This window comes from Brachyhypopomus gauderio, chromosome 3 (assembly GCF_052324685.1).
Source record: "Brachyhypopomus gauderio isolate BG-103 chromosome 3, BGAUD_0.2, whole genome shotgun sequence".
NCBI classification, from domain to species: Eukaryota; Metazoa; Chordata; class Actinopteri; order Gymnotiformes; family Hypopomidae; genus Brachyhypopomus; species Brachyhypopomus gauderio.
Window position 1 is genome coordinate 39,701,700 of NC_135213.1, and position 25,972 is coordinate 39,727,671.

Here is a 25,972-nt window from a genome sequence, read left to right on the forward strand (position 1 = left end):
GAGCAGCACCGTGGCTCTTCCTGAGGGCCCTGGGGACCTAGCGCGATGTGCACTGGTTTTGTGTGTAGTGAACTCTACTAAGTGCTTCCCATTAGCTAATGCTTGGTTAGCATTACAGCTGCTAGAAGTGCTAATGTAATCTTTAAAACTGCACACAGTTCTGTGCAGAAACCCTGGTAGAGTGCGACTATAGCTGGTTCTTTCCCACGGAGAAGAAGCTCCAGCACCGTTTGACCTCCCTCGAAGATTTTCAGCATGGGTAATGAAAACCGCAGCATGGCCACATCCAACAGGAAGTGCGGTCGTGATCCTTAACAATGACGGTCAGTACTGGGTCAGTTCTGTTCCTCCAGACAAGGTTCCTGAATCTCAGGAGGTGATGGGATCATTAAAAACGTGTTACTGCTCCTTTGGAAAGGGACTTAGTGACTTTATTGGGTATACTGATGTGAGAAACTGGATTAGTTCTGACAGACGCAGGACAAGGTAACTTTCATAGAGAACAAAAAGAGGATTGTGTTTTGTACAATTTCCATCTAAAAATCTCCACTTTTAGGATGAAATAAGCAGACTTATAAATCTGTACACAAGTCCTTAACAGCATCATATACAGTATACAGTATACTTTCTGCAGTACACAACCCAGATTGTTGAGGTCTTCCAATACTCCTTGTTGATAATGCTGAGGTCAGTAGTTTATTAAAAGGAACTTTAAAGTTTTATCAATGTCATTTATACTGTCCCTCCCTCACTTCTGTGAAACAAGAGGCTTTAAAATGCTTTAATAAACAGCGTGTTTTGACTATTTTAATGGAGGGATGCTTTCATCCTGCATGACACCTTAAGCCCAAATCTCAACTTACAATAACAGATTGCAACCGAACACCCTCTATAAATGAGCAATGCCAACTTAGTTCTCATTCCGAAGTCCATCTGTGACACAAGCGGACAAGTGGACAAAAGAGGCACTAGGTGGTTACCTTTGACCCCTGGCATAAGGCTCAACAGGGGTCATGTTTCTCCACTTCAACCTTTCTGTGGGATCAAAGTACTTAACATAAATGACTTTTTGGTACTGACAATGGAACGTGGGGGCCGCCACCAGAGGGGAAAACCCCTTAGATGTTCAACAGCCGGCCGTTCGGACACCACAGGGTTTCAGGAGGCAAGAACTCACGTGCTAGGTGTCTGAGATGCAAACAAAAACCACTGCTGATAGGATGCAGGTAAAAATGCTCTAGCAAAATTAAAACCAGAAGAAAAAACAACAAACAAAAGGACACCAGGGGAAGAGCCTGCTAGCTCAAAGTGTGAGAGAAATAACTTGCTTAAAATCAAAGGCAAAAAAAAAAAAAAAAAACAGGTAAGTAAAGGTTAGAAAACCTGAGAATGGCACAGAAAAAAAACAGATAAGTGCAAAAGAATCCCAGTAGGGAAAGAAGGATTAGGAGGGAAAATTCCCACTAATCAAGATACCAGACCAGCTGATCTGTTACACAAGAACACTTATGAAAAGTCTCAGCAAGAAGTTGTTGAGAAATCAGTCTATATAAAGACCAGAGGTGGAAAGAGTACTGAAAAATTGTAATTGAGTAAAAGTATCATTACTTTGCCTAAATCTACTCAGAGTAAAAGTAAAATTACCCATCTCAAAATTTACTCAAGTAAAAATACAAAATTACTTCATTTAAAATGTAATTTGAGTAAAAGTTACTTAGTTACTTTCAGTTATTTAATGCATGGATGAATCATGAACCAAATTCAGCACAAGTTGTTTTAATCGATTTCAAAGTGTATTTAAGTGCACATCCACACTTGCAAAAAGATCAGCTGGGCTCAGGAACATACTTCCTCACAGCACAAGGACAGTCACAACCTGTACCATAAAGTGCAAACAAATTTCAGTCCTATTGTCCAACGGACAACACTATGATAAGAATAAAGAAATTTAAATTACAAATTATTCAAAAAACAAAATGCACACAAAATTAAGTGCCCACAAGATGCCACAAATCAAACTAAAATGCAACAGGATTCCACTACTCAAAATAAAATGCACACAGGATCCAACTATTCAAAATACAGTGCCCACCGGATCCCACTATTCACAATAAAATGCCCACAGGTTGCCACAACTCAAAATAAAATATTAAATGACCACAGGATCCCACATCTCAAAATAAAATAAAATAAAATGCACACAGGATTCCACTATTTAAAACGCTCACAGGATCCAACTATTCAAAATACAGTGCCCACAGGATTCCACTTTTCACAATAAAATGTCCACAGGATCCCACAGAACCTAATAGAAGAATTAAAGATAGATCAGTCTCATCCTTTTGGAAAAAAAGTGCACCATATTATGACTTGATTATGAGACAATGGAAAGGGCGCGCACAAGGCAAGGTCACGCAATTGACCTTCAGTTCTGGGACTCGGAAGTTTAAATTTCTGCCCGCATTTTCACCATCAATATTTTTTTACTCAGTAATGTGAGGGTGTTCAAATGTAGTGAAGTAAAACTACTTGGGTCAAAATGTACTCAAGTAAAAGTAAAAATTACACATTTCAAAAACTACTCAGAAAATTACAAATTACTCATAGAAAGTACTCAATTACATTAATGTAAGTAAATGTAATTACTTACTTTCCACCCCTGATAAAGACCTCAAGACAGGTGTAGCGCCAGTCTAATTAGGTTGGTTTAGAGGATCAGCTCCCTCTAGTGGTGGCTGGTGGTGTAGTCTGGGAGCCAACCCATATAAACAAGTGACCTTGTTATTTTTTTTTCAGTTTTTAATGTCATATGTAAAATGCTGAGATCTAACATAAGCACCATGTTCTCAGTCCTCGTCTCGGCTGCAAAACCATTCTATGAAAAACTTCCTAACCAAGAAGCGGACTGGTAAACAAACACCTATTGGGGGTATTGGTAAACAAACACCTATTGGGGGTATTGGTAAACAAACACCTATTGGGGGTATTGGAGTCCCTTGGTGTGTCTGCCACCTTAATCAAACCAGCTGATGTAGCATGTCCACCATGCAAAGAGGAACCACCATTAATGTCACCACCCGCCACAGGGTTTGACGTTATGTTTATGAATTCTAGGAGAGCTTGATTGTTTGGACTAAAAAAAAATTCTTTTTGATCTGTCAACAGATTTATGGACTCCAAGCTGGATGGAAAATTGGCAGTATGTGGAAAGGCAGAGTGGAAAGTGTGATAGTGCCAACAGCAGACAGGACCAGCGTTAAGAGACGTGCATTAAGAAAACCTGTCAGAGTTCCCAGGTATTCACAAACACTCATGTGTTGTGCAGGGATTAATCTCTTCAATCCATCCCCACTAACACAAGAAAATAAAAATTCAGCCATCCAGTCGTGAAATATTTTTATTCTTAAAAGCACGTTGGTTTTGTGTTTATACTCAGTCATGTACAGTGAAGTAAGTGCAGTCTGGCACGTTAAAGGAGTATTTTTAAGGGAATACATCTGCAGAAACATGAGACTCAACACAAACTGAACATCAAATGTAAAAATCACTGGTCAAAAACAGGTCATCCTCAGCATATACAATATTACAGGCATCCATTTTAAGAAATTATACAAACGTGATTGACGTTTTAGCAAAAGTTGGCGTTTGCTGGCATGAAAGCACACATACGTGGTCAGTAAATAGAAGAAATTTCTCTTCCACTGGGTTCCCCTGCAGGTTCTCGTGTTGGGAACGTTTCTCTACACTGTCTCGTTGTGTGGTGCATAATTACCTGAGTGATTCCCAACACCAGCCAGATTAATATTAGCCCTTTTGTTACCACTTGATAACTTATATGCCCTTTAGTTTTTACAGACGTTCAAGGAACCAGACATGTCATGGCCTTTATATTCAGAGAGAGAGAGAGAGAGAGGGAGAGAGAGCGAGCGGAAATGTCTTATCTTTTGAGCTGTGGGCAGGATTCCTGAACACGTCATAAAATCCAATGAACAATAACACTGTAGTTGCAGACACTGCACTTTTTTGATGGCTGTACCACCAACAAAGTAAAGAACTGAAAATATGTCACAGTACACATAATAGCCTTCGGCAGAATGAATAACAGCGCTAAACACAAAGGCGGGTAAAGGGTGAGACATACACACTGCTAGTGGTTACAAAACACAAAGCTCATTACAAATACCTCAAAACACAACACATATGCTTACATCTGTACACAAGTGCTTCACAGAAGGTTTGTGACATGAAAGATAATCTGGACTCTAAAAAAGTGGGAATACAACCACAAATTTCAAAACAACTTGCAGGTTCACCGTTAGCCACGGGGCCACCTCCTGTCCTGGTAAGACACTCCTGCTGTAGCTACAGTCATTACAATGTCACACATTCCTGCAATAAAAATATGGTACAAAAATAAATATCATACATCTAAATTACAATAAACAACATACCTGTACAGTTTTAAGCTATAAATACAACTCCCTCAGTATCCCCCTGTTCAGCCTTCCATGTCCGTTTAACAGGGTAGCACATGCGGAGGGAAACGATCACATCACCTTGGCATAACCCCCAGGTAGAGCTGTTACCTAAAACAAATGTCCTCTTAAAAAGCACATTTATTACTTTTATCCTGGACATAATTATATCAGAAGACCTATTTGATGGGTGTTGATCAAAAAGTAAAATTTCCGCCATGGCAGGTAAGACCTGTTACATTAATCAGGACACGGACAGGTGCAATCAGTGCAGCCCTAACGGCGGCGTAAACCGCGACTTCAGTCGGCGTTGGTTAAGGGTGGCCGAGGATGACGAGGGCATGGATGAAGAGGGAGAGCGTCAGAGCATGATGCGGGGCGGTGGGCCGGCTGCCGCTGAGGGGGGATGTGGTTGCGAAGACAGCGTCCGTCTCGTTCCAGGGAAGAGCCATGTTACAGATGTTCCCCTCACAGCAGGAAACACACTCCTGCACACAGCAACCAGCATGGAAGTCAGCAAAAAACACACGGGATAGTCGGTTTTCAACACAAGCTCTTTAGACATAACCCAAAGGTTTAAAAGATTACCTGCAGACAGGGGCTTGACAAACAACTGACTGAAGTCCAGACATGAGAGTGGAAAATGAGGATAAAACAATAACATTTGAAATTCAAAAGCCTGAAAAGGTCTCGTGTTTGTTCTGCCATTGCTCACAGGGTCCAGCGTTCCACGTTCCCACTTCTATCTCATTCTCACGGCACTTCCCTCTTGGCGTCTTTTGAAACGCCCTACACTGAGGCGCGCGAGAGAAGCCAGGCGATGACCTCAGGCAGCGGGGGGAAGCACACATTTCAGAGAAGATTAGGCAGGCCGCCATGGGAAAGTGGTGAAAGCCCACATCTCGCTCCCATCTGCAACGACGTCATTTACGGGGGGAGATATGGATTAAGAGATAGCGCCGCAAGCTCTGCCTATTGCCCCACGCCTAGCGCCCCATACTTAGTACCTCACGCCTAGCGTCCCACAACCTAGCGCCCCACGTCTAAAACCCCACACCTAGCGCCCCACAACCTAGCGCCCCATGCCTAAAACCCCACACCTAGCGCCCCACGCCTAGCGCCCCATACTTAGTACCCCACGCCTAAAACCCCACACCTAGCGCCCCACGCCTAAAACCCCACACCTAGCGCCCCACAACCTAGCGCCCCACGCCTAAAACCCCACGCCTAGCGCCCCATACTTAGTACCCCACGCCTAAAACCCCACAACCTAGCGCCCCACGCCTAAAACCCCACACCTAGCGCCCCACGCCTAGCGCCCTATACTTAGTACCCCACGCCCAAAACCCCACAACTTAGCGCCCCACGCCTAAAACCCCACACCTAGCGCCCCACGCCTCATACTTAGTACCCCACGCCTCGTGCCCAACAACTTAGTGCCCCACGCTAGCGTCCTATGCCCTGGGCTTTGATAGGCGTGTTTATCATTGACCCGCAAGCTTCCTGTGTGATCATCTCTAGTGGACATTTTACACAAGGTCAAGAACCCATGAGATGGATGTGGGTGAACTGCAGTTTGGGTGAAAATGCATTTGTGCATTGCATGAATTAAATAAAAGACGAACCTTTATGGATATAAACTTTCATTTAAGATAGAAGTTGCATCTAAAAAATGTGATGTAGAACTTCGGCGTGTCAAATATTTTCTGGTGTGGAACATTCTGTATATAATGTTTTTGACACGTGATATGACATTCTCGATAATGAAAAGCTAGACGGGTGTGTGTTTACACTACAGAGTAAAAACGGAATATTCCACATTACGCACGGTCTGCGTTCAGATGGAAACACTCACTCTGGTTCCTTCCTGATCTGTGTCTGTGCAGCCTGTGTTGAGACAGTCCTCCAGCGCCGAACACCGCTTTGTGATGGACCGACTGGCTCCGTACACATCCAACACGTGGCGTGTGTAGCAGTACTTACTGTCTGAGAGGGCAAAGGGTTCAGCTGCTTAAAATATAGCACCAGTGTCAAAACGCAAAACTAAACACTCATGGTTGTTTAATATGAACTAAAACATTTTCACGCTAGTATTTTTTATTCTGACCTAAAACGGAGGAGAAAGGGAAAGGCCATATTTTAAGATAACATTCATGAAGATTAAGAGTTGCCTCCCACTTAAAGCATGTTAACGAATTTTAAAAGTGTGACAGGAACAGGGCCCGGTCCGTTATGCCTACAGACAGGGTGCGTTTGAACGGGGGGATCTGAGTCATTACCCGAGTGCTGTAAATCAGGTCCAGATCTGCTCAGCCTCTCTCAGATGCCACTTATAGGCACCATGTGTATGAAGACCATGTTGGGTAATACATGCTCCATGGTAATGAATGATCCACGAGGGAGAGAGAGCGAATAATTATAATCATAATATTGACTATTTTGGTTGCACTTAGCTTATTAGATCACAGCTGCTTTGACGAACGGTGGTTTTTCTAACCAAAATGTCTGAACATTCTCGAGGGATCTGCTTCACAGAAGCAGTGAAGTGCTGTGCTGCGTCTTTTTCTCAAAGCAGCCTGGGCTGTCCTGGTTACGGCTCAGGGCCCTGCTCTGTGGGGGGGGGGGGGGGCAGACGTGAGCCCTGCTCTGTGGAGGGGGCAGACGTGGAGGGTCGTACCCCGGGGGCAGTAGAGGTCTGGGGCCCAGCGATTGCAGTCGTAATTGTCTGCTGCTTCTTCACACGTGAAACACTTGAACCCTCCCGGGTACGGGGTAGCTGTGAAGGGACACATAGAATAGAATCCAGTCTGACAGTCATGCACCACAAAAACTGAATTTCATGCTGAAACTAAAGAGATGGACACATGATTTTTGACACTGCACACATGGCCCCAAACCCCAGAGTATCCCGGTTGAATTTAGTACTGCTATCTTTAAGTCCCAAAACTCCCCAAAATTCTTTTCATTCTTTTTTGGTGGAGGAATTATCAAATTCCTCTCATACATTGTTTAATTATTCCATACTAAAATTAGAAATGAATTTCCCTCAAAACCTGCAGGGAGGAGAACAATTCTATTGGCTTAAATAGAATGTTGTGGTCACCCTCTTTAAAATACCAATGATGCCTAGATAATATTAATTAATATTTAGTTAATAGTTAAAAATATTTCAGATTAGCAATAATTAACATCTGTTAATATTTAATGTGCAAAGTGTGGCGTATTGGCTAAATGGTCCCCCGTGGAGAAAATGTCAGGGCTTCTCATCTGTTGGGATGAAAGAGCCACCAGGCCCACAACATTCAGCACAGCTGCTGTCGTTTGGACTTCAGATGCATCAGCTGCAGGTATGAAGCTCAAATCACAGATGAAATACTGAACTTCCTCCTGCAGGCTCTCATATCCCTGTCCTCCCTGATATGTATCTCTCCTTCCAACCAAATCCACTCCAGCCACACACACACACACACACACACACACACACACACACACACACACACACATCCAGCTTACCCGGATGTCTCCGGATGCATCCCGGAAAGCAGACACATTGCTAAACTGATCTTGGGAGGTCCGACTCTTTGTGGGATAAGAGCCCAAGATCTTAAAGGCTTATTCAATGATCTCCTAAGCCACTGATTCTCACTGCAGATCTCATCTCGATGGTGCCTGCATGTGGAGTTGTGGAATACCCCTATTTCAAATATTGTCCATCCGCTTTGAGGGCTGGAGATCGCACGTAAACAATGATAGCAAGAAGTCTAGTGGTCTTTTTAAGCGCATTTAGAAAGACCCTGGGACAATATCTTGCATGTGAATGTACTTTTGACCTTCAAATTCCAAAACCCAACTGCTCCCCTTGGGGAATGAGTCGTTTGAAAGCCGAGATCTCTGAGCAGCGTGATAGGCTACTGGCCCCATGGTGAGAGTGGCGGTGGGTTAGCAGGACTAACTGTGAGCCGCAGGCAACGGAAGCTATAGCAACCAGCGCTCAGGGCCACCACAACAGGTTCCCAACATGTCACTTCCTGTCAAACAGGCTGGTGGGCAAAATACAGGCGGGGCGAGGGTTCCTAAAACAGTTGCTATGGCAGCTGTGTCCCTGAGCGTGACCTGGGATCAGATTATCACAGAATCACTGCATGGATGCACTACGAAAAGTGACTGATCATGAGAGATTATGCTTGTACAATCACACAGAGAAGTCACTTCAGTGAGGGCCAGTGTGCCAGTGTTGTAATAATCATTTTTATTTGTATAGCACCTTTCATACATTCACTGTGTGTTGTTAAGGGACCAAACATTTTACGGCTGTTGGTCAAGCTTGTTTAGGGGGAATAAAACGTTTGATGAAATAAGAGTGGAGAATGAAGGAGTGATCTGATGTTCCATAGGCACCTGATGGTCCTTCTGCAGCCTGCAGAACACTCCAACACTCCTCAACACTCCAGAACACTCCAGAACAGTCCAACACTCCAGAACACTCCAACACTCCAGAACACTCCAACACTCCACAGTGCAGAACGCTCCAACACTCCAGAACAGTCCAACACTCCAGAACAGTCCAACACTCCACAACACTCCAACACTCCAGAACAGTCCAACACTCCAGAACGCTCCAACACTCCAGAACGCTCCAACACTCCAAACAGTCCAACACTCCAGAACAGTCCAAACAGTGCATAACAGTCCAACACTCCAGAACACTCCCAACACTCCCAACACTCCAAGCAGATCGCACACTGTATACGAGACACAGGATCTGGGCATCCTGACCAACCAGAAATGGGCCTCTACCATTACCAGCCAAATAAGATTAACAGTCACGATTACAACGTGAGAGGCGGCAAGTGTTTTTATGCAGAGTCTGGCTCATGACTCAAGAATATCCCGTTGCACATTCTGGGTTCTACGGTGTGATCTCAGCAGCAGCTGGGTCTTAGATTTCCTTTCTCAACTAAAACATCTGTTTGATTTTTCCACAGGAACCTAAAACAACGGCAAATGATGACCGAATAAATTGCCACATAGCCAGTGTGGAAATTCCGATCACCTCAGAGGAATCACAGAGAGTGTGTTCCTTCATGCTAACGGCTAATGCATCAAGCACAAAACGGAAAACCTCACAGAACCACCTCAAAATGCACAAGCTTTATTCGCTAGTACAATTGTTGCATCAATCTGTCATTCCTTTTCCAGACTTTTAGAAATCAAGTGTGGTTTGTTCTCTTTTTTCCTGATATGAAATCATTATTCTTTTGTATTTCCTACTTCCCTGTTATTTCTCTTTGCTTTATTTCACTTCTTTTTTCACACTGCTTGCTTACACACTTCCATTTGTTTACACACTTTCACTTGTTCAATACGAGCCTTTGTTTTGTGGGGCAGAAAAAGAAAGTCTAGCTCTTTAATCTCGTTGCCAGCTGACCCCTGGAAAGACAGGCCCCTTATCCTCTCTGCCTGAACTATCAACAACTGAATCTAGTAACAACCAGACCTCCACCTGGAAGTCAGACGCACCCCCACCTCTACAACCGACACCACCCATAACCGTAATGACAATGAAAGCCGGTAGTGTTAGACATGTAAGCTGCTAGGCAGAATGTCTGTTCTGCCTTCTGAGCTGCGATGCCCGTACGTCCACGGAGCAGTCTGAAGCGTGGGGATGCCCCATGCGATCTGAGTGACCCATAGTGAGCTTACGTGCTTCAGAGTGTTTCCGTCAGAGGAGAAAAACCACGAATAACAATGTCAAAACCTTCACTGCTGCACACCTGGTGAAGGAGGGAAGGATGAGGTTCACCTGCTAGGTGTCCCGGTGGAAGTAAAACACATTGAAATGAACCCAACCAGCAGCAAACCTTTATGATCTTACCTGTCTCTGCTTTTAAAGGTTAGTTGCAGACAAAAATTACTTACTTGAAGGATAAAGGAAGATTATATCTTTTTCTGTAAAGTCTCTTGATTGAACAGTTTTCAGCCAATCAGTGATGAACGTCAGCGTTAGGACCCAGGCCACTATAGGCCGCGGTTCCATTGCTGGGAGTGGACTCACACATGCAGCTCTCTGATTGGTCGAGTCTAAAAACAGCACCTGGAAAGGAGAACAAGAACAAAACCATGTAGTGAAGAAACTCTGCACACCTTTGAACACAGTCTGCTCCAATATCTGCTCTGGGGTTCCTCAATCTGCAATGGGGTTCCATAATCTGAAATTACTAAAAGAAAACTCATGGTTGTTTTAAGTGCTTTCATTTTAGTCTCTCATGAGGCAGAAACTTTGAAAGGCACGTCTCCTCTCTTCCACGGGTGTTCCAAACACTGACCGTGGTAATCCATCCGTTTAATTGAATCAAAGAGAACGGAAACACAGTCCTTCTTGTTATTAAAGCAACGATGGCCCACTCAAGCATTCCTGTGCATTGTTTGGAGGTTCTGATAAACTTCCAACCTGACAAAGTCTTGTTTAATTCAGCTTGCTAACTCTTTTCAAGCAAAGCATCCAGTTGTCTGAAAGACATACTGAAGTCCTGGCTGAGCACCCGGTCTGCACACCCCACACACACACACACACACACACACACACACACACACACACACACACACACACACACACACACACACACACACACACACACCCCCAACACACACACCCAACACACACACACACACCCCAACACACACACCCCAACACACACACACACACACCCCCAAAACACACACACACACACACACCCCAACACACACACACACCCCAACACACACACACCCCAACACACACACACACACACCCCAACACACACACACACACACACCCCCAACACACACACACACACACACACCCCAACACACACACACACACACACACACACCCCAACACACACACCCAACACACACACACACACCCCCCAACACACACACACACACCCTACACACACACACAAACACACACACACACCTCTAGTGTCTCACTCACACTTCACGCCTCCACCGTCACCACAACGAGAACCGGCCAGGAAATTCAAGACTCTAAGCTTCATGTTTGATCTGATTTGTTAGAAGACGCATTTGCATACTGCATTCCAACATTCTGTGGTTTACATTAGTGAAATGAAAGCCGTATGTCCAATGGCACATTGGTCAGAAATGTTTGACTCAAGGCCCTAAAGGCTTTCTTGGGGCATAACTACAAACAGGGCAGCTCAGGTTATGCAAATCCTTCCCTCCAGTTCTATATCTCTCCTATGTCTTACTTTACACTTAAAGGTGCAGGTTATCTACTGATAGGTCCCACTGGAAGAATGAACTGTGAGTCTGAGTAACTTTTGATCTATTTCAAAACAGAGGCAGTTGACCCAAAATTGTATCACTAAGCCAAAAAGCAAATAACACTTGAGTGTCTTCTTTTAGTCTGGTCCACTGCATCTTTATTTCAGAAGTGGTGACACTGGAGACCACTGCACAAGACGATCATTATTCTAAAGTGTCACGTCAAATACTGGCATTTGTTCTTTCTGGCTAAGACTTTAATTGTTATCGCTCTGTAAGATTAGCTCTTCTGGTCACAACCAGAAACACTAAGTGCCTTCTCCCCAACAGGAGATCCATGTGACACACGGTTTCATTTGCACTGTGCCGAAACAAAACATCTCTCCAGGTCACAGGCGATGTATGGGTGTCGGCATATGACACAAGAGATAAGCTTTTCTTTTTCTTGTCATGATGTTGGAGTGTGAGTGAAGCAGTGTGTTAAAACACTTGGGCTGTTGGTCCAAGTATCTGCAGCTCCTTATTAACAAGATGTTGTTAGCCACACTCAGACTAGCATTTAAACTTCCACTGTTAGTCAAACACACACACACACACACACACACACACACACACACACACACAGATACAGATCCTAAATCATGTTGTCGCTCTGTTTTTGTTTTTACATCTTATAAAACACAACAATAAAAAATAAAAACAATGACATAAAATTGCTTAAAACTTACATTTAAATGTAACTTTTATTCTTTGCATTGTCTCTGCTTAAGCCCATCTTCACTCTGCTGTGCACTTGTTTTAAGTAAAACAACAATGGCCAATGACCTAACAAACAGTATTAATTTGGCTGGTTAATGGGCCAACTGATTAATCGTTTAACAAATTAACAACGTTGCTAAACTCTGTGAAGTTTAACATGTAATGATCCTGTATGTATCTGAAGTATGTGTAGCAATTTTTGAAATGATGGTGATCCAGTGTGAGCTTAAAGATCCTCATTTTCCACATCAGTCCACTCTCTGTAGCCCCTGACTCCACGAAAGCTGAGCCTGCCACACAACGTTTAAACCTCTGCAGGTTGGACAGACAGCGCAGTGTAAGTGCGGATCGTTCTCGATGTCCTGAGAGCTGTCAGTCAGGACACAGCGCTCAGTACAAGGAAGCAGGTTCAGACAATCAGGACGTAGTCAGCTTTCATTTACCATGCAAGATCTTAAGACACTGCAACAAAGCACAACCCACTAGCCTGTCACAGAACCATTCAGACAGGCCCGAGACGCGGTACTGACGACCCAACTCGGCCGAGGCTACGACCCCGCAGGCTCAAGAGAGCAACGCACGAAAAGGCAAAGGTGCAAAGCTGCATGTAACCAAGACATCCCACTGACAACAGGACACGGGTTTGGTTTCACCGCTCCAGGTGTCTTCATAGAGGCGTCTTGTGCCGAACTGTCTCCTCTGAAGGAGTCCAGCTCTACCCTGCTGGGCCCTGCAGAGTTCTCCGCCCCCTCGATGGAGGATAACACCAGGACGTCCACGTGCACCATGTGACCTTTCCCAAGAGTACAGGGACACTACACAGCACACTGAGGGAAGGATAAAATACATACAAATAAAGTCAGGAATCATGCTCTGAATTTTTTGTTCTTTTCTTAAGAACAAAGAATTATTTGTTAAAATAATCCACTTATTTAAAGGATGTTTAACTTTAAAAAATATATTGTTAAATTATTGCCCCCCCCCCTAGTGTCTGACTCACTCACTCACACTTACGCCTCCACCGTCACCACAACAAGACTCAAGACACTCAGCTTCATGTTTGATCTGATTTGTTAGAAGACACATTTGCATACTGCATTCCAACATCTATATTCCAACGGTCAGCTCTGCAATAATGATGATGATTTATATGTGGTATTCTGAAGTTAGAAGTAATAGTTCAATTGAAATGCAAAGAGGTTTACGTTAAACTAAAGCTGTTGGAAATAATCTTGGAAAGTCCAGTTTGTTTTAGTCTTGTATAGTTGCTCACAGGAGAAGAAACCTCTCAATACAACCTCACAGCAAGACCTAACATCAAAACATATGCCTTACTGCTAATGCAGCAAGGAAACCTGAAATAAATGTCTCTTAATTTCTAAATGGAGCACATTCTTATTAGACAACCTTACATTTACAACCTTTCAGTACAAAACAACAACACACAGGGAGGAGTTTGAATGGTGGCCCTACTCTTAAGCAGAAACATGTGCAGATAACTGTACCTGTCATCACAGCCTGCAAGCAATCATCACAAAAAAAGAGGAAGCTAGCTTGTATGTCAAAGAATCTTCCTTTTGTTTGAAGAGCTTTAGTAAGGATCATGGGGGAACAGAGCAGGTAATTACTAAGCAAACATTCCATGGTGTACCAGGCGAGGGTGTGTGTCCCTTCGTGCTCGCTGACTGCCCTCACACATGTCTGTTCTCTCAGACCGAGGACAGTTTCTGTCAACAGTTTACTTCATGTCTGTTTTCCAAAGTTCTGGGCTTCATTTCTTCTAAACTTGAGAGAGCAAAAGAAAAATGTTCTGCTGTTTAAATAAGGATTTATTCATTCTGAAAGGAGAATCTGGAGAATTAAGGTGCTAATTGTATGTCATAATTTGTCATGTTAGTCAAGATTTTACTAAAATATAAAAATAAGATTAATAAAATTATTTTGTTCCACCCTATACAGTACCACCAACAAATACACTCCATATACTGCATAATATCACCTGAATAAATCCATAATGTTATCTATTTGACACTGATTTAGATATATCAGCAGGACACTTAGTTCATCTTAGACCAACTTAGCTCATCAATCCCCATCCTGTCAATTCTGGTCCAGAGTAATCTCACTGTTCTAAATCCTCCAGAGCAGAGTTAACTACTGGGCCCTTCATTAGTTCAACCAGGTGCATTGTGGCAGGAGTTAAATCATTATGGTGGGAACTGCAGCACATTTGAGACTAGATCTTTGTGAAGTTGCTTCATAGCAAAAAAAGTTTGATTAAAGTGAGGTGAAATGAACTGATCTCTATATTCTATATCTCCACAAATTTAATTCTGCACATCATTTGAAAGATTTTCAACCTACCAGACATGTGCAGGAGACTAACATAACCTGGTTCTTCCAATGTGTCTCTTACATACCAAATGTTAAATTAATACAGAACTGCCCCGAAACCCCAACATCCTTCCTGCAGAGCATGGAACACGCATCCATGTCAACTCATTACTTCAGGTCACGAGCTGACACGCACGGAGGAAAGAGAGGTGGTTACTGCCGTTCTGTGGTTCCCTCCGGGTCAAAGGCCCAGGAGTTCCTTTCTGAGACACTGCCAGGTAGGTAAAACTAGCTAAGGTTCAGCAACGTGATATTCTGGGTCGTCGAGCAGCTCGTGAATGGCGGACTCTCCCACTGGAGCGAAATGCAAATGATCTCCTGTAGCTCCTCAAACCAGTCCGACCAGATTGCACTCTAGTTAAGAGGGCGGGACGGAGGCGACTGGTACCAGAAGCTAGATCACTGTGGAGCTATTTTCACAAGCTCACTACAGGCACCCAAACGTCCACGCCTCACCAAAGTGGGGTTGGTGTGTTCAGTAGCTCTTATGAAGATCAACCTTAGCCCTCCAAGCAAGGATTCATATTTCCATAATCGCAGATTAGATGACTGTATCTGAAGGTGAGAGTCTCCACCGATATCGGAGAGGGGAAACAGACAGAACAATGCATTCCTGGAATGGCTCCTGGCCTCTCTGCTCATGCCATATGGCTGTGAACTACTCCTCTTGGTTCACAGCACCGCCAGCCAAAACCATAGGAATCGGACCGGATCAGCGTCACGGGCCAGCTAATTGAAATCCTGCAATGCACTCTAATCCAGCACTATTCTTTTGAAGTGCTGCAGATCAGCTGTAGAATTTCTTAATCCTCTCCCCAGCCTCCCAGCACATCTGAAGATGAAATCAGCGCTGTACCTCACAACCGCACGGTGGGAAACTGGAGTATGTAGGAAGTATTAGAAGAGTCAGAGAAGACATCTCTGTCTTTCAAAAACGTCAGATCGGCAGAAATCATACAGAGATCATAGAATATAGTGCTTTATAAGACAAATTAAAGAGCAAAATGTATTTGGGAGGGTTCAGTAGCATTATTAGAAAATCTGAGCTTATTTGCACTGGGGTAAAAGAGGAAATGGAAATAGTGAACATATCACGCCATTAGCATAGCACACTAGTTTACCATTTTAAAGATTTTAAACATGCATTACAATGTTTAAAGGATAAATTCTATACAAGCTATTTTTCCTTAAAAAAACCTTGATTTTGCAAAACAAACAACAAAAACAAAAAACACTGCAGTAGTTAAAAGTTAAGATAGCACATCTTTAAAACAATCGTTGTTTTGACTACGGTGGAAGCGCTAGTGCTAGCTGGGAACCGTCCTGATGCCTTTGATTATATCTCTGTGTTTAATTAAACGTCCTACTCTATCGCATATGAAAAGCTGCAGTTGCAGTTATACAGACAGCCCTAGTTTTGTTTGTTTGTGTTTCTTTGTTTGTCTTACAGGAGCAGACCTGAATTGACGGCTCAGAAAATAGCCGTCACCAGGCAAGGCGGAGTGGAGCGGAGGCGTGAACGTGCGCCGGGTCTTCAGAGATACGGCTGGGCGACATGGGAGCGTGAGCACAGCCAGCACAGCGTGAACACAGCGTGAACACAGCGTGAACCTGCAGGACTCCACGCTGCAGTCCCCTTCTGCAACGCAGCACCGGCAGATGTTTCGTGAGTTTTCCAACGAGACCCTGAGCCCCTCGTTTGACTTTACAGGCGGTCCAACCTCTCGTCATCCTCCTTCACCACCATCGTCCACCGCCCGATTCCCCCTTTTGTGTTTGCTCCTCTTCCCTCTTTGAATGTTATCTCTCTGAAGCAGACTCCCACTTGAGTCCTACCGCTTTAGTGTGGATGATTTAGGAGAAGTTTATGCAGCTAACTCACCTCCACCAGGGCATCTTTACCTTCCACAATTGTTCTGTAAGGGGTTAAGCCCCTCCGGAGGGCTTTGAGGGAGAGAGAGCAAATCCCTTTGAAGGGTGGCTAAGACACACTTTTGTTGGTGTAGGGGGCAGGTTGGGGTGTATATGAGAGATGAGAGTAGAGTAGGGGGGGATCAAGAGGGGTAAAATTTCCCAGCAGCAGCTGCAGAAGTCCTGGGAGGGGGGGTGTTACTCTCTTAAACTAGTCATGGCACACGGAAAAAGGCAAATTGTGCCAATGGAGCCAATGGTTTCACCTTTTCTGTCGTCTGTCTTGAAGGATGGTGCAAACCTGGCAACCTCCAGACAGCGTCTTCACACTGAGATGAGTGTAAACTGTTAGCTAGGTTACTACGCATGCATATGTGCCAGTAGGCAGGAACGGAGAAAATACGCTGCCTCTGGCTCGCAGTACAAAGCTATTTTTGTAAGTGAAAACAAGGTTAAACAAATATATCCTGAAACGCACAGTGTCTGCCTCTGCGAGAACACACGACTATAGCAGCACAGAATAATGTGGGAGCTGGACAAATCGTAGCTGTCAGCAAGACACTGGCTACATATAAACCTGGAGGGAAGTTCTAATACCCAGAAATGCAAAGAAAATACCAACATGCTGCTACTTATGATAAATTGAACAAATCTGGAGGTTTTGTTCTGAAATTCCAGAAAGAGAGAAATAAATATGCATAGGGTGTAAAGATTTAAATCCGTAATTAGTGAGCCCCAAACTTCAAAGTGAGGTAGGACGATTGTTTCTAAAGGAGAAAAAAACGTGTAACCTAAGAATAATTGGGTGTAGTGGAAAAACAGCCTCAAGCGTTCACTCACCACAGAACCTCAAATCAAATATCGCCTCATTTTCAGCCAGCAACTACATTCCAGAGGAATTCATCTATCAGAGAGGATCTTCCAAATGAGTCTTCCAATCACGGAGATTCTTGAAATAGCATTTTTTTTGCACACTTTGGCATAAAAATATCTAGAATTCAAAGCGTGACTTATATGCCAGAACTCTACCTATAGCATCCATGCACTGAACGTGTTAAACTTCAAAGGAGACGATCAAAAGACACATCGCTGGAGAAGCAGGGGAATTCTGGTCTGCGTCTTCTCACCGAGCTTCATCTACAGGCCGAATTCAGAGGCTCACCGGAGAAGCAGTGACGAGCCACTGTGCATACAGATGTGAGGAGCACCACGCAGGGTTGGTGCTCAACCTTCCTGCCATTCCTCTCTGCTCCAGAGTTTCCACAGATTCAAGCAGAATTTTAAGGCTTCTAGGAGAGCGAAGGACTGAAGATCAACAGCACTGACATAAACAGCAGCTCATAGAGTTTCCAGAGGATTAGGAGTACTGCATGATATTTGGAGGCAGTGGTGGGGATGAAATTAAATATAAAAAGTACAATTTTCATTAATTCCAAAAAGAAAAACGTCTAGAATGCTTATGAATTTGCTTTGACTTGTTGAGCCAAGCAAAGTTGAGAACACCACAGCAGGCATGGAAACAGGCCGGATAACACGCTGGAGAATTTGTGATATACTCACAAAGAATAGCAGTGGGTTGACAGCAGGGAGCCAGAGAGGCCCCTTCAACAGACAAACCGAATACATCTGCTCAGGAAAGTCCTGAAACGCACCACAAGAGGAGCTAATTAGCATCCAAATCTGACACTGAATTCACCATCTCGGCTTATGAAAACCGGGTTTTCGTTTATATATGACTGGGACGCAGAGCTGGGCCCCTTTCACAAAGGCCAACTGCAGACAAGAGTCTTCCTTTAAATTCACATTATTATTGAAATATTTGAAAAAGTCAAAGTAGGGCATATGCCTGCAGATTAGTGTAATGTATTACATACTAGCCAATTTCCAAGCTAAAAATGAAAGCTAAAATCACAGAAGCACACACACACACACACACACACACACCAGGCAGAGATCTTGTGCAAGTCAACCATGCGACTAACGCGAAGCATAAACTTAACTAAATAATTCAAAAAGAGCATAAGTAATGGAGAGAGTAGGGCACCCTGCTCACACGCTCCAGCGCGCTGCGCAGACACACACACACACACACACACACACACCACATGTCTTCTCCTGCGAGGCCCTTCTGCCATTGAGGGCTCAGTCACCAGAGGCACACAAAGCAGACGGATGAAGACGCAGTGTTCTGCTGTCTCTGCTTTGAGCTGACTCTCTGACTAATGGAGAGACAGATCAGTGCATGGAGACCTGACCAGCGAGTAGCTTTCACTGGGCTGGCTCTCCTTTGTCTGCCCCCCCCCCACAATCCCACTGTACTGTGATAAACAGGGATGGGTTTTGTGGAAACCCTGCAGTCATGCATAGGAGCACTTACCCCCCCCCCCCCCCCCACCCCCGCATATACACCCCACAACCCATTAAAGGTCGGACTTCCATAGCAAAGGCAGGACGAAGAGTCTTTGCAAAACAAAAAAATGTAAAAATAGTGAGGGAAAAATGAAAGATAACAGCAAGATTGCAGACGAGATAATGTGCTTGCTAAATATGAGTGGAGGAGCCAGGAAGCCACCAAGCCAATTCTGGTGGAAAGAAAATAAAATGTTTAGGAGATATTTTAATAGGACTCCATCCTAACACAAGACACAGGGCCTAGCATAAAAAGAGCTGGCATATCTGGAGAAATGGCTGAACACTAAATGTCACGTAGGGCAACGCCCCCTCTCGTAGCTGTCACTCTGGGTTCCCTCATGTCTGTATTCCCTGCCTGTTTGTCCCGCCCTACTCGTTGTCTCCGTGATTCCTCGTTTGTTACCACGCCCCGTGTCATTGTTATCACCTGTTCCTTGTTTCAGTTCTATGTATTTAAGTCCCGTCATTCCCCCAGTCGAGTCATCCGTGGTTTTGTCTACTCTGTCGGTTTGTGTTGGTTCACACTGTCATTGTACTTAGTCCTGATCGCCCGTTGTTCTCTGTTCTGTGTTACCCTGCCTTGATTTTGTTTTACCTGATTCGTTATGCCCCTGTATTTGTCCCACCTTGATGGCTCTCCCGTTACGACCCCCGCTTGTGACAACGACTCTGCATACGGTATGTCCTTTAATAAAATATCTCGCTCTTCTCAGCATTTGTGTCCGTCTCTTCGCTCCGTTGCGCATGCAACGTTACACTAAAAAAGAAAAATACACAAAAAAAAAAACCTAAAACCCCAAAAAAGAAATGACAGAAGCAGCGTCTTTTGAGCAAACTATGAGCACTTAATCGGGCCACCACAGTCAACCACTCGTGTCCATGACAGCTTTAGGTGGCACGGACATTAGCGTATGTAACCTGAGTCTGAGGGTCAAGATGCAGGAGTCAGCTTGTGGAGGATCACACTACGAACCTGAGTGCACACCTGCAGAACACTCCTCACACCTGCAGAACACTCCTCACACCAGCAGAACACTCCTCACACCTGCAGAACACTCCTCACACCTGCAGAACACTCCTCACACCTGCAGAACACTCCTCACACCTGCAAAACACTCCTCACACCTGCAGAACACTCCTCACACCTGCAGAACACTCCTCACACCAGCAGAACACTCCTCACACCTGCAGAACACTCCTCACACCTGCAGAACACTCCTCACATCTGCAGAACACTCCTCACACCAGCAGAACACTCCTCTGCAGAACACTCCTCACACCAGCAGAACACTCCTCACACCAGCAAAACACTCCTCACACCAGCAGAACACTCCTCACACCTGCAGAACACTCCTCACACCTGCAGAACACTCCTCACACCTGCAAAACACTCCTCACACCTGCAGAACACTCCTCACACCTGCAAAACACTCCTCACACCAGTAGAACACTCCTCACACCAGTAGAACACTCCTCACACCAGCAGAACACTCCGCACACCAGCAGAACACTCCGCACACCAGCAGAACACTCCTCACACCTGCAGAACACTCCTCACACCTGCAAAACACTCCTCACACCAGCAGAACACTCCTCACACCTTCAGAACACTCCTCACACCTGCAAAACATTCCTCACACTAGCAGAACACTCCTCACACATGCAGAACACTCCTCACACCTGCAGAACACTCCTCACACCTGCAAAACACTCCTCACACCAGCAGAACACTCCTCACACCTTCAGAACACTACTCACACCAGCAGAACACTCCTCACACCAGCAAAACACTCCTCACACCTTCAGAACACTACTCACACCAGCAGAACACTCCTCACACCTGCATCACTGCGCACACTCATGGCCCCCATGCCAGTATACCACTCACGCTACATAATAACCCTCACACATACCTTCACAGCGACTCTGAACTTGTCATTAGGGGGTTTCGAATGACACCTTTCCGTGTCTCTGGCAGGTATATGGGCTGACGCATGAGGCACACCTGCCCGGGCTGTGTATCGCTATCATAGGGGCGTACGGCTGATGTCACGCAAGGTCACCTGTCACAAAAACACGCGGGACTGCTGATTGTCGGGACCCCTAAAAGGTCTGAACTAATGGCTGCAAATCTCCCCCATTTCTCAAATCTGTCTGAGCTAATAGGTTATGGGAGAGAGAGGAGCAGGCTAATCCATCCAGAGGAGCAGGCTAATCCATCCAGGTGCCAGCCAGATGTTCACACTGTTCGTCTTACTGAAGAGGAGGTGCTGGGAGGTGCTGGACTATGTGTATGAAGGCGCACAGGTCATCAGCAGCATAAAACATAGAGCACAGTCATCCATAACGCAGACAGAACATCTCAGAAAGGTCAAAGGTTCCCTTCGCCTAAATCCTGATGATGCTCATATTCCATCAGTTTCTTATTTCTTCTCGTTTACGTCTTGGCGTTGCTGTTTCCATAACTGACTAAATTTCATTTTTTTGCTCACAGATGCTAAAACATATCTATGAAATCATCCAGCATGTGTGTGATGATCTAAAGACCTTGGCACATGGAGGGGGTCTCACCACTCCTGCTTTTCCCAGATGAACACAAACACAGCCGCCGTCACGCCTGTTAGGAAGCTGCGTTGTTACTGGCTCCTAAAGGCCAAAGCATGAACAAGCTCATTTTTTACGCCAGCAAAGGGCCTTTCACTGCACAGATCGTCTCTACACTGCTCTTATTGTGTGTGTGACACCCCTGCTACTGAAAGCACTGCTCCAATGCAAACCAACTACCAAAATCACACATGGGCTTGGATGTAACAGTAATTCTTTTCTTGTTATGCATGTTGCCTTTGAATAATGCGTTTCCCTCACTACTTAAGCGGCTGGGAATGCATTATTGGCTTACTGTAGTCTCAGAATGTCTCGGTGAGTCTCAGAGTGTCGTAAAGAGCTGGTTTATTAACGAGCGCGTGTCTGCCCGTGTCTGTCGGGGGGAAGAAACCTTCCAACTGTGAATAACAGCAGAGAGATTCATATGCTGAGGCATATGGGTGAAAATGTGTTGTGATACTGCAGCCGCCAACTGGCCCGTGTGACTGGTGCCTTCAGCAGGCCACAAGCACACCGTGCCCCACTGTCAGAAGCCACGGGGATCTTTAAGCCAGCTTTAAGGACATCTTCTAGGCTGTGGATTTGCTCTGCGCAGCCGGCATGCGTGTTTCTGCGGGTTTCCTTCCCGCCGTGTCCTGGAGTGTCTGTGTGGTGGATCTCCTCACACAGCCCAAGACCAGTGACAGGTGGCCCAAAGCTTCCTCACACAGCCCAAGACCAGTGACAGGTGGCCCAAAGCTTCCTCACACAGCCCAAGACCAGTGACAGGTGGCCCAAAGCTTCCTCACACAGCCCAAGACCAGTGACAGGTGGCCCAAAGCTTCCTCACACAGCCCAAGACCAGTGACAGGTGGCCCAAAGCTTCCTCACACAGCCCAAGACATTTCCCTACCTCACACAAGTGCAGAGCTTCAGTGTCCTCACATACAGCCAATGACAAACACGCCCTGCTGACCTCATGCATCTCAGACGGGGTGCAACAGAACCTCCTGCCTGCTCCTACCTTAGAGGGCCAGTACGTGCCCAGGTTCTGGAGGGAAAATGGCCCAGCCATGATTAAACCATCTTCACTCTTCCTTATAACATTGTACCTGCAGTTTAAAAATAACTGGGGAAATTGTATTAAAAACAGGCCATTTGATATCGATATGTGAGATTTTTGATGTCTGATATGTGATATATCTCTGTGGTCATAAACTATTATATATATTATAATCCATAAACCATTAAACCGTTTCTTATATTACAAAGATATACAGACGTCTACAGTAAACGTATACATGGTACAAAAGTACATTGTAATCCTCTGTAAAGAAATACTGCAATCTACTGATCTAATCACTGTAATCTACTGTAAAGGAAAGCTGTAATCACTGTAATCTAAATTACATGTAGATGTGATGTAACTCTAATCCATTGTAAAGGATACTACAGTATACTACAACCTCTCTATACACGATTCCCAACATCCACTTTGATGCTGCTATGGGAATAATGAAACACTAAATGACGAGGAACCTGTTTGGGCTTCTACACACACGATTCAAGAATTTACACTGTCAAGGCAGAAAAATAAACCCTTAAATAATGTTTTAACACGAAATACCAAATGCTATAGTAATGCTAATTCTTGTTTAGCATAGTTGTTATGATGCTTAATCTTACTTTAACTAGTTGTATTAATAGTAGCAGAATCATTATTATAATTTGAATATATCACATATATTGAATATATCACATACATCACATCATGTCAAATGCATGTTATATCATTATATTTGATACTGTATTATACTGTACATACTACTACTACTACTACTAATATTATTATTATTATTATTATTATTATTATTATTATTATTATTATTATTATTGACCTTTGAATCAATTATAATTTCCAGTCATAACATTATTTTAGAATACTGATGAATCTGCAGGAATTGACTGACTATGTATTCACTGAAAGGGTGAATACAAGACACCATACAATACAATACACGCAAAGCTACTAAATAAACTTATTTTAAACGCCCATATTATCATCGTGGAGATAACCCATATCATCACTCTCACACTTATCAGCAGATGTAGAGATCAAACTCGCATTCACTACTTACTATGAGTACAGCTAATTCTAGAGCTGAATCCGGATGACGGGTATACACGGTATGTGAATATATAAAGTAAGGAAATAAATGCTGTTATTACTAAAAAATGTTTTTTAATCAAATACCAAAAGGACCATCATGCCTGCGTGTTTGGTATGAACCACACAAAGAGCTCAGATAAATAAAACGCTTGTATTTGCGCTATGAAAACATGTTGCAGTATGAACCTAAACCCAACTGATGTATTCACTGTTAGTGTAAATAATCCGGTTATTAGCTCCATGTTATCAAATATATGAAGACGAAGCAGAATAAATCACAGCATGTTGACACATGTAGATGGAGGTTCAGACCCAACATTGGTCCATAACTCAAAAATTTTCACGCTTTTAGCACCAGTTTTTGTTCACACCGGTATAGTTTTACTTCCCCCAGTGAGAGACGTGGGGAACCAGTATAAATACCTGCCACCCCCTACCTAACATGTCCCGGACTTTTGGATCAAACATACTGGATCAAACATACTAGATCAAACACTTAATCCACTTCCCAGTTAAACACAACCTATCGGTTCCGTCGTAGGAGCTCTGCGTGGTTTGGGTTTCTCCACACACGTGTGGTGTGATTGTTCTGACCCACACATCCCAACACTGACGCAGATTTGAAGGAGATGGTTTCTTACCCGCGCGGCTCGGTTCTGTCCAACTTTAGTACGGTCTCTCCTCCAAGCAGACGGGTCAAACGCGTACATCCATGTCTGTGGTGTCGTCCGTACACTCGGTGCTGTATGTCTGTCAAAGGTGTGTGTGTGTGTGTGTGTGTGTCAGTCCCCCGTTACACACCGGGTCTTGGGGAGGCGGGATCAGTGCGGGCCAGAACCGTCCCAGAACACACCAACCTGACACTCACATGAGCGCATGTGGTCTGTGCAGGAACACCTCACACACACACCTCACACACACACACACACACACACACACACACACACACACACACACACACACACACACACACACACACACACACACACAGTATACAATTCTGATGGTTTTGGTTCAGCCTGACCGGGTCCTCGTGTTTGGGTTATTCTGTATATATTACATCTTATCACATCATGGCAGTCTTGTAAAAACTGACCTCGAAGGGGGAAATCAGGTCGTGGGGATCAACTGGGCTTTTTCTTTTGATGAATTAAATAAGGTCGGTTATCGTTACATTATTTCGCTACAGAGGAAATAAATATACGATATTAATGTACAGGCGCACAGATGGGGGTAGTTACACGAGCATTACTAGCATTTTCTTTTAAATATAAAACATGATTTTCGTTTGAATTGCTCGTTGAAATATTTACTAAAAATCGAGATCGATAATTAAGTTACAACTAAATAAACTCTCACCTGGGAGTTAAAATAAAATTACAATATATCTTCGGCTGCACGGAGTGTGTGTGTGTAATTCATCTAGCCATTAGTTTAATGATTTAGGACAACTTGAAATGCAGGATGAAGCAACATTGGGTTTTTGCACAGTACGTGAACATTTCACTTAAATGTTACGTGTTTAAGATTGTGTACCACACAGACTCATAGTTGAACACGTGTGTCCCTGTGGCAGGTTTGGAGGTGCAGACTCACTACACAAACACTGCGCACTCTTCTCCAGGAAGTCCGTGTTGTCATCTGTGGTCAAATAGATCAAATTCATATATTTCTTTATCATGTGCAATTTTTCTGCCTATTGTATTCCACGTTTAACTGCATACTTTTCAGACACTGAAATAATGAATGTGGTCTAGAGCTTTTAGTTCGCGAAGTTTCAAGGTGACTTCCCTGAGGCTGGAGTGCACAATTGAAAATATGAACCATTTTCTCACCAGGAGGTAAATGATGTGTGCGGTGTGGGGAAATATGCACCATGGAAATATAAAAAGACCAAAACATTAGTCTTTCCAAAACACCAGGAGCATTAAGGTCTGGGTATGTTTAAAATAAAATCAAAGTATAAAAAGAAATGGCACATAATAACATACAGAAAGAA

General features: G+C 44.1%; 1 protein-coding gene across 2 annotated transcripts; it reads right to left on the reverse strand.

The window, feature by feature from the left end:
• Positions 1-2,673: 2,673 nt before the first annotated feature.
• On the reverse strand, positions 2,674-24,850 carry lypd6 (LY6/PLAUR domain containing 6). Of its 2 annotated transcripts, XM_076998327.1 has the most exons (6): positions 24,615-24,850; positions 18,369-18,449; positions 10,395-10,569; positions 7,153-7,251; positions 6,331-6,461; positions 2,674-4,963 (listed from the first exon to the last, which is right to left on the reverse strand). In XM_076998327.1, exons 1-6 carry the CDS (start codon positions 24,681-24,683, stop codon positions 4,790-4,792), a joined length of 729 nt encoding a protein of 242 aa, XP_076854442.1. In that variant the 5' UTR covers positions 24,684-24,850; the 3' UTR covers positions 2,674-4,789. The 2 variants fall into 2 exon arrangements, with proteins under 2 accessions (XP_076854442.1, XP_076854443.1); XM_076998328.1 differs by lacking the exon at positions 18,369-18,449 and having other exon boundaries at positions 2,676-4,963; positions 24,615-24,848.
• Positions 24,851-25,972: the final 1,122 nt, after the last annotated feature.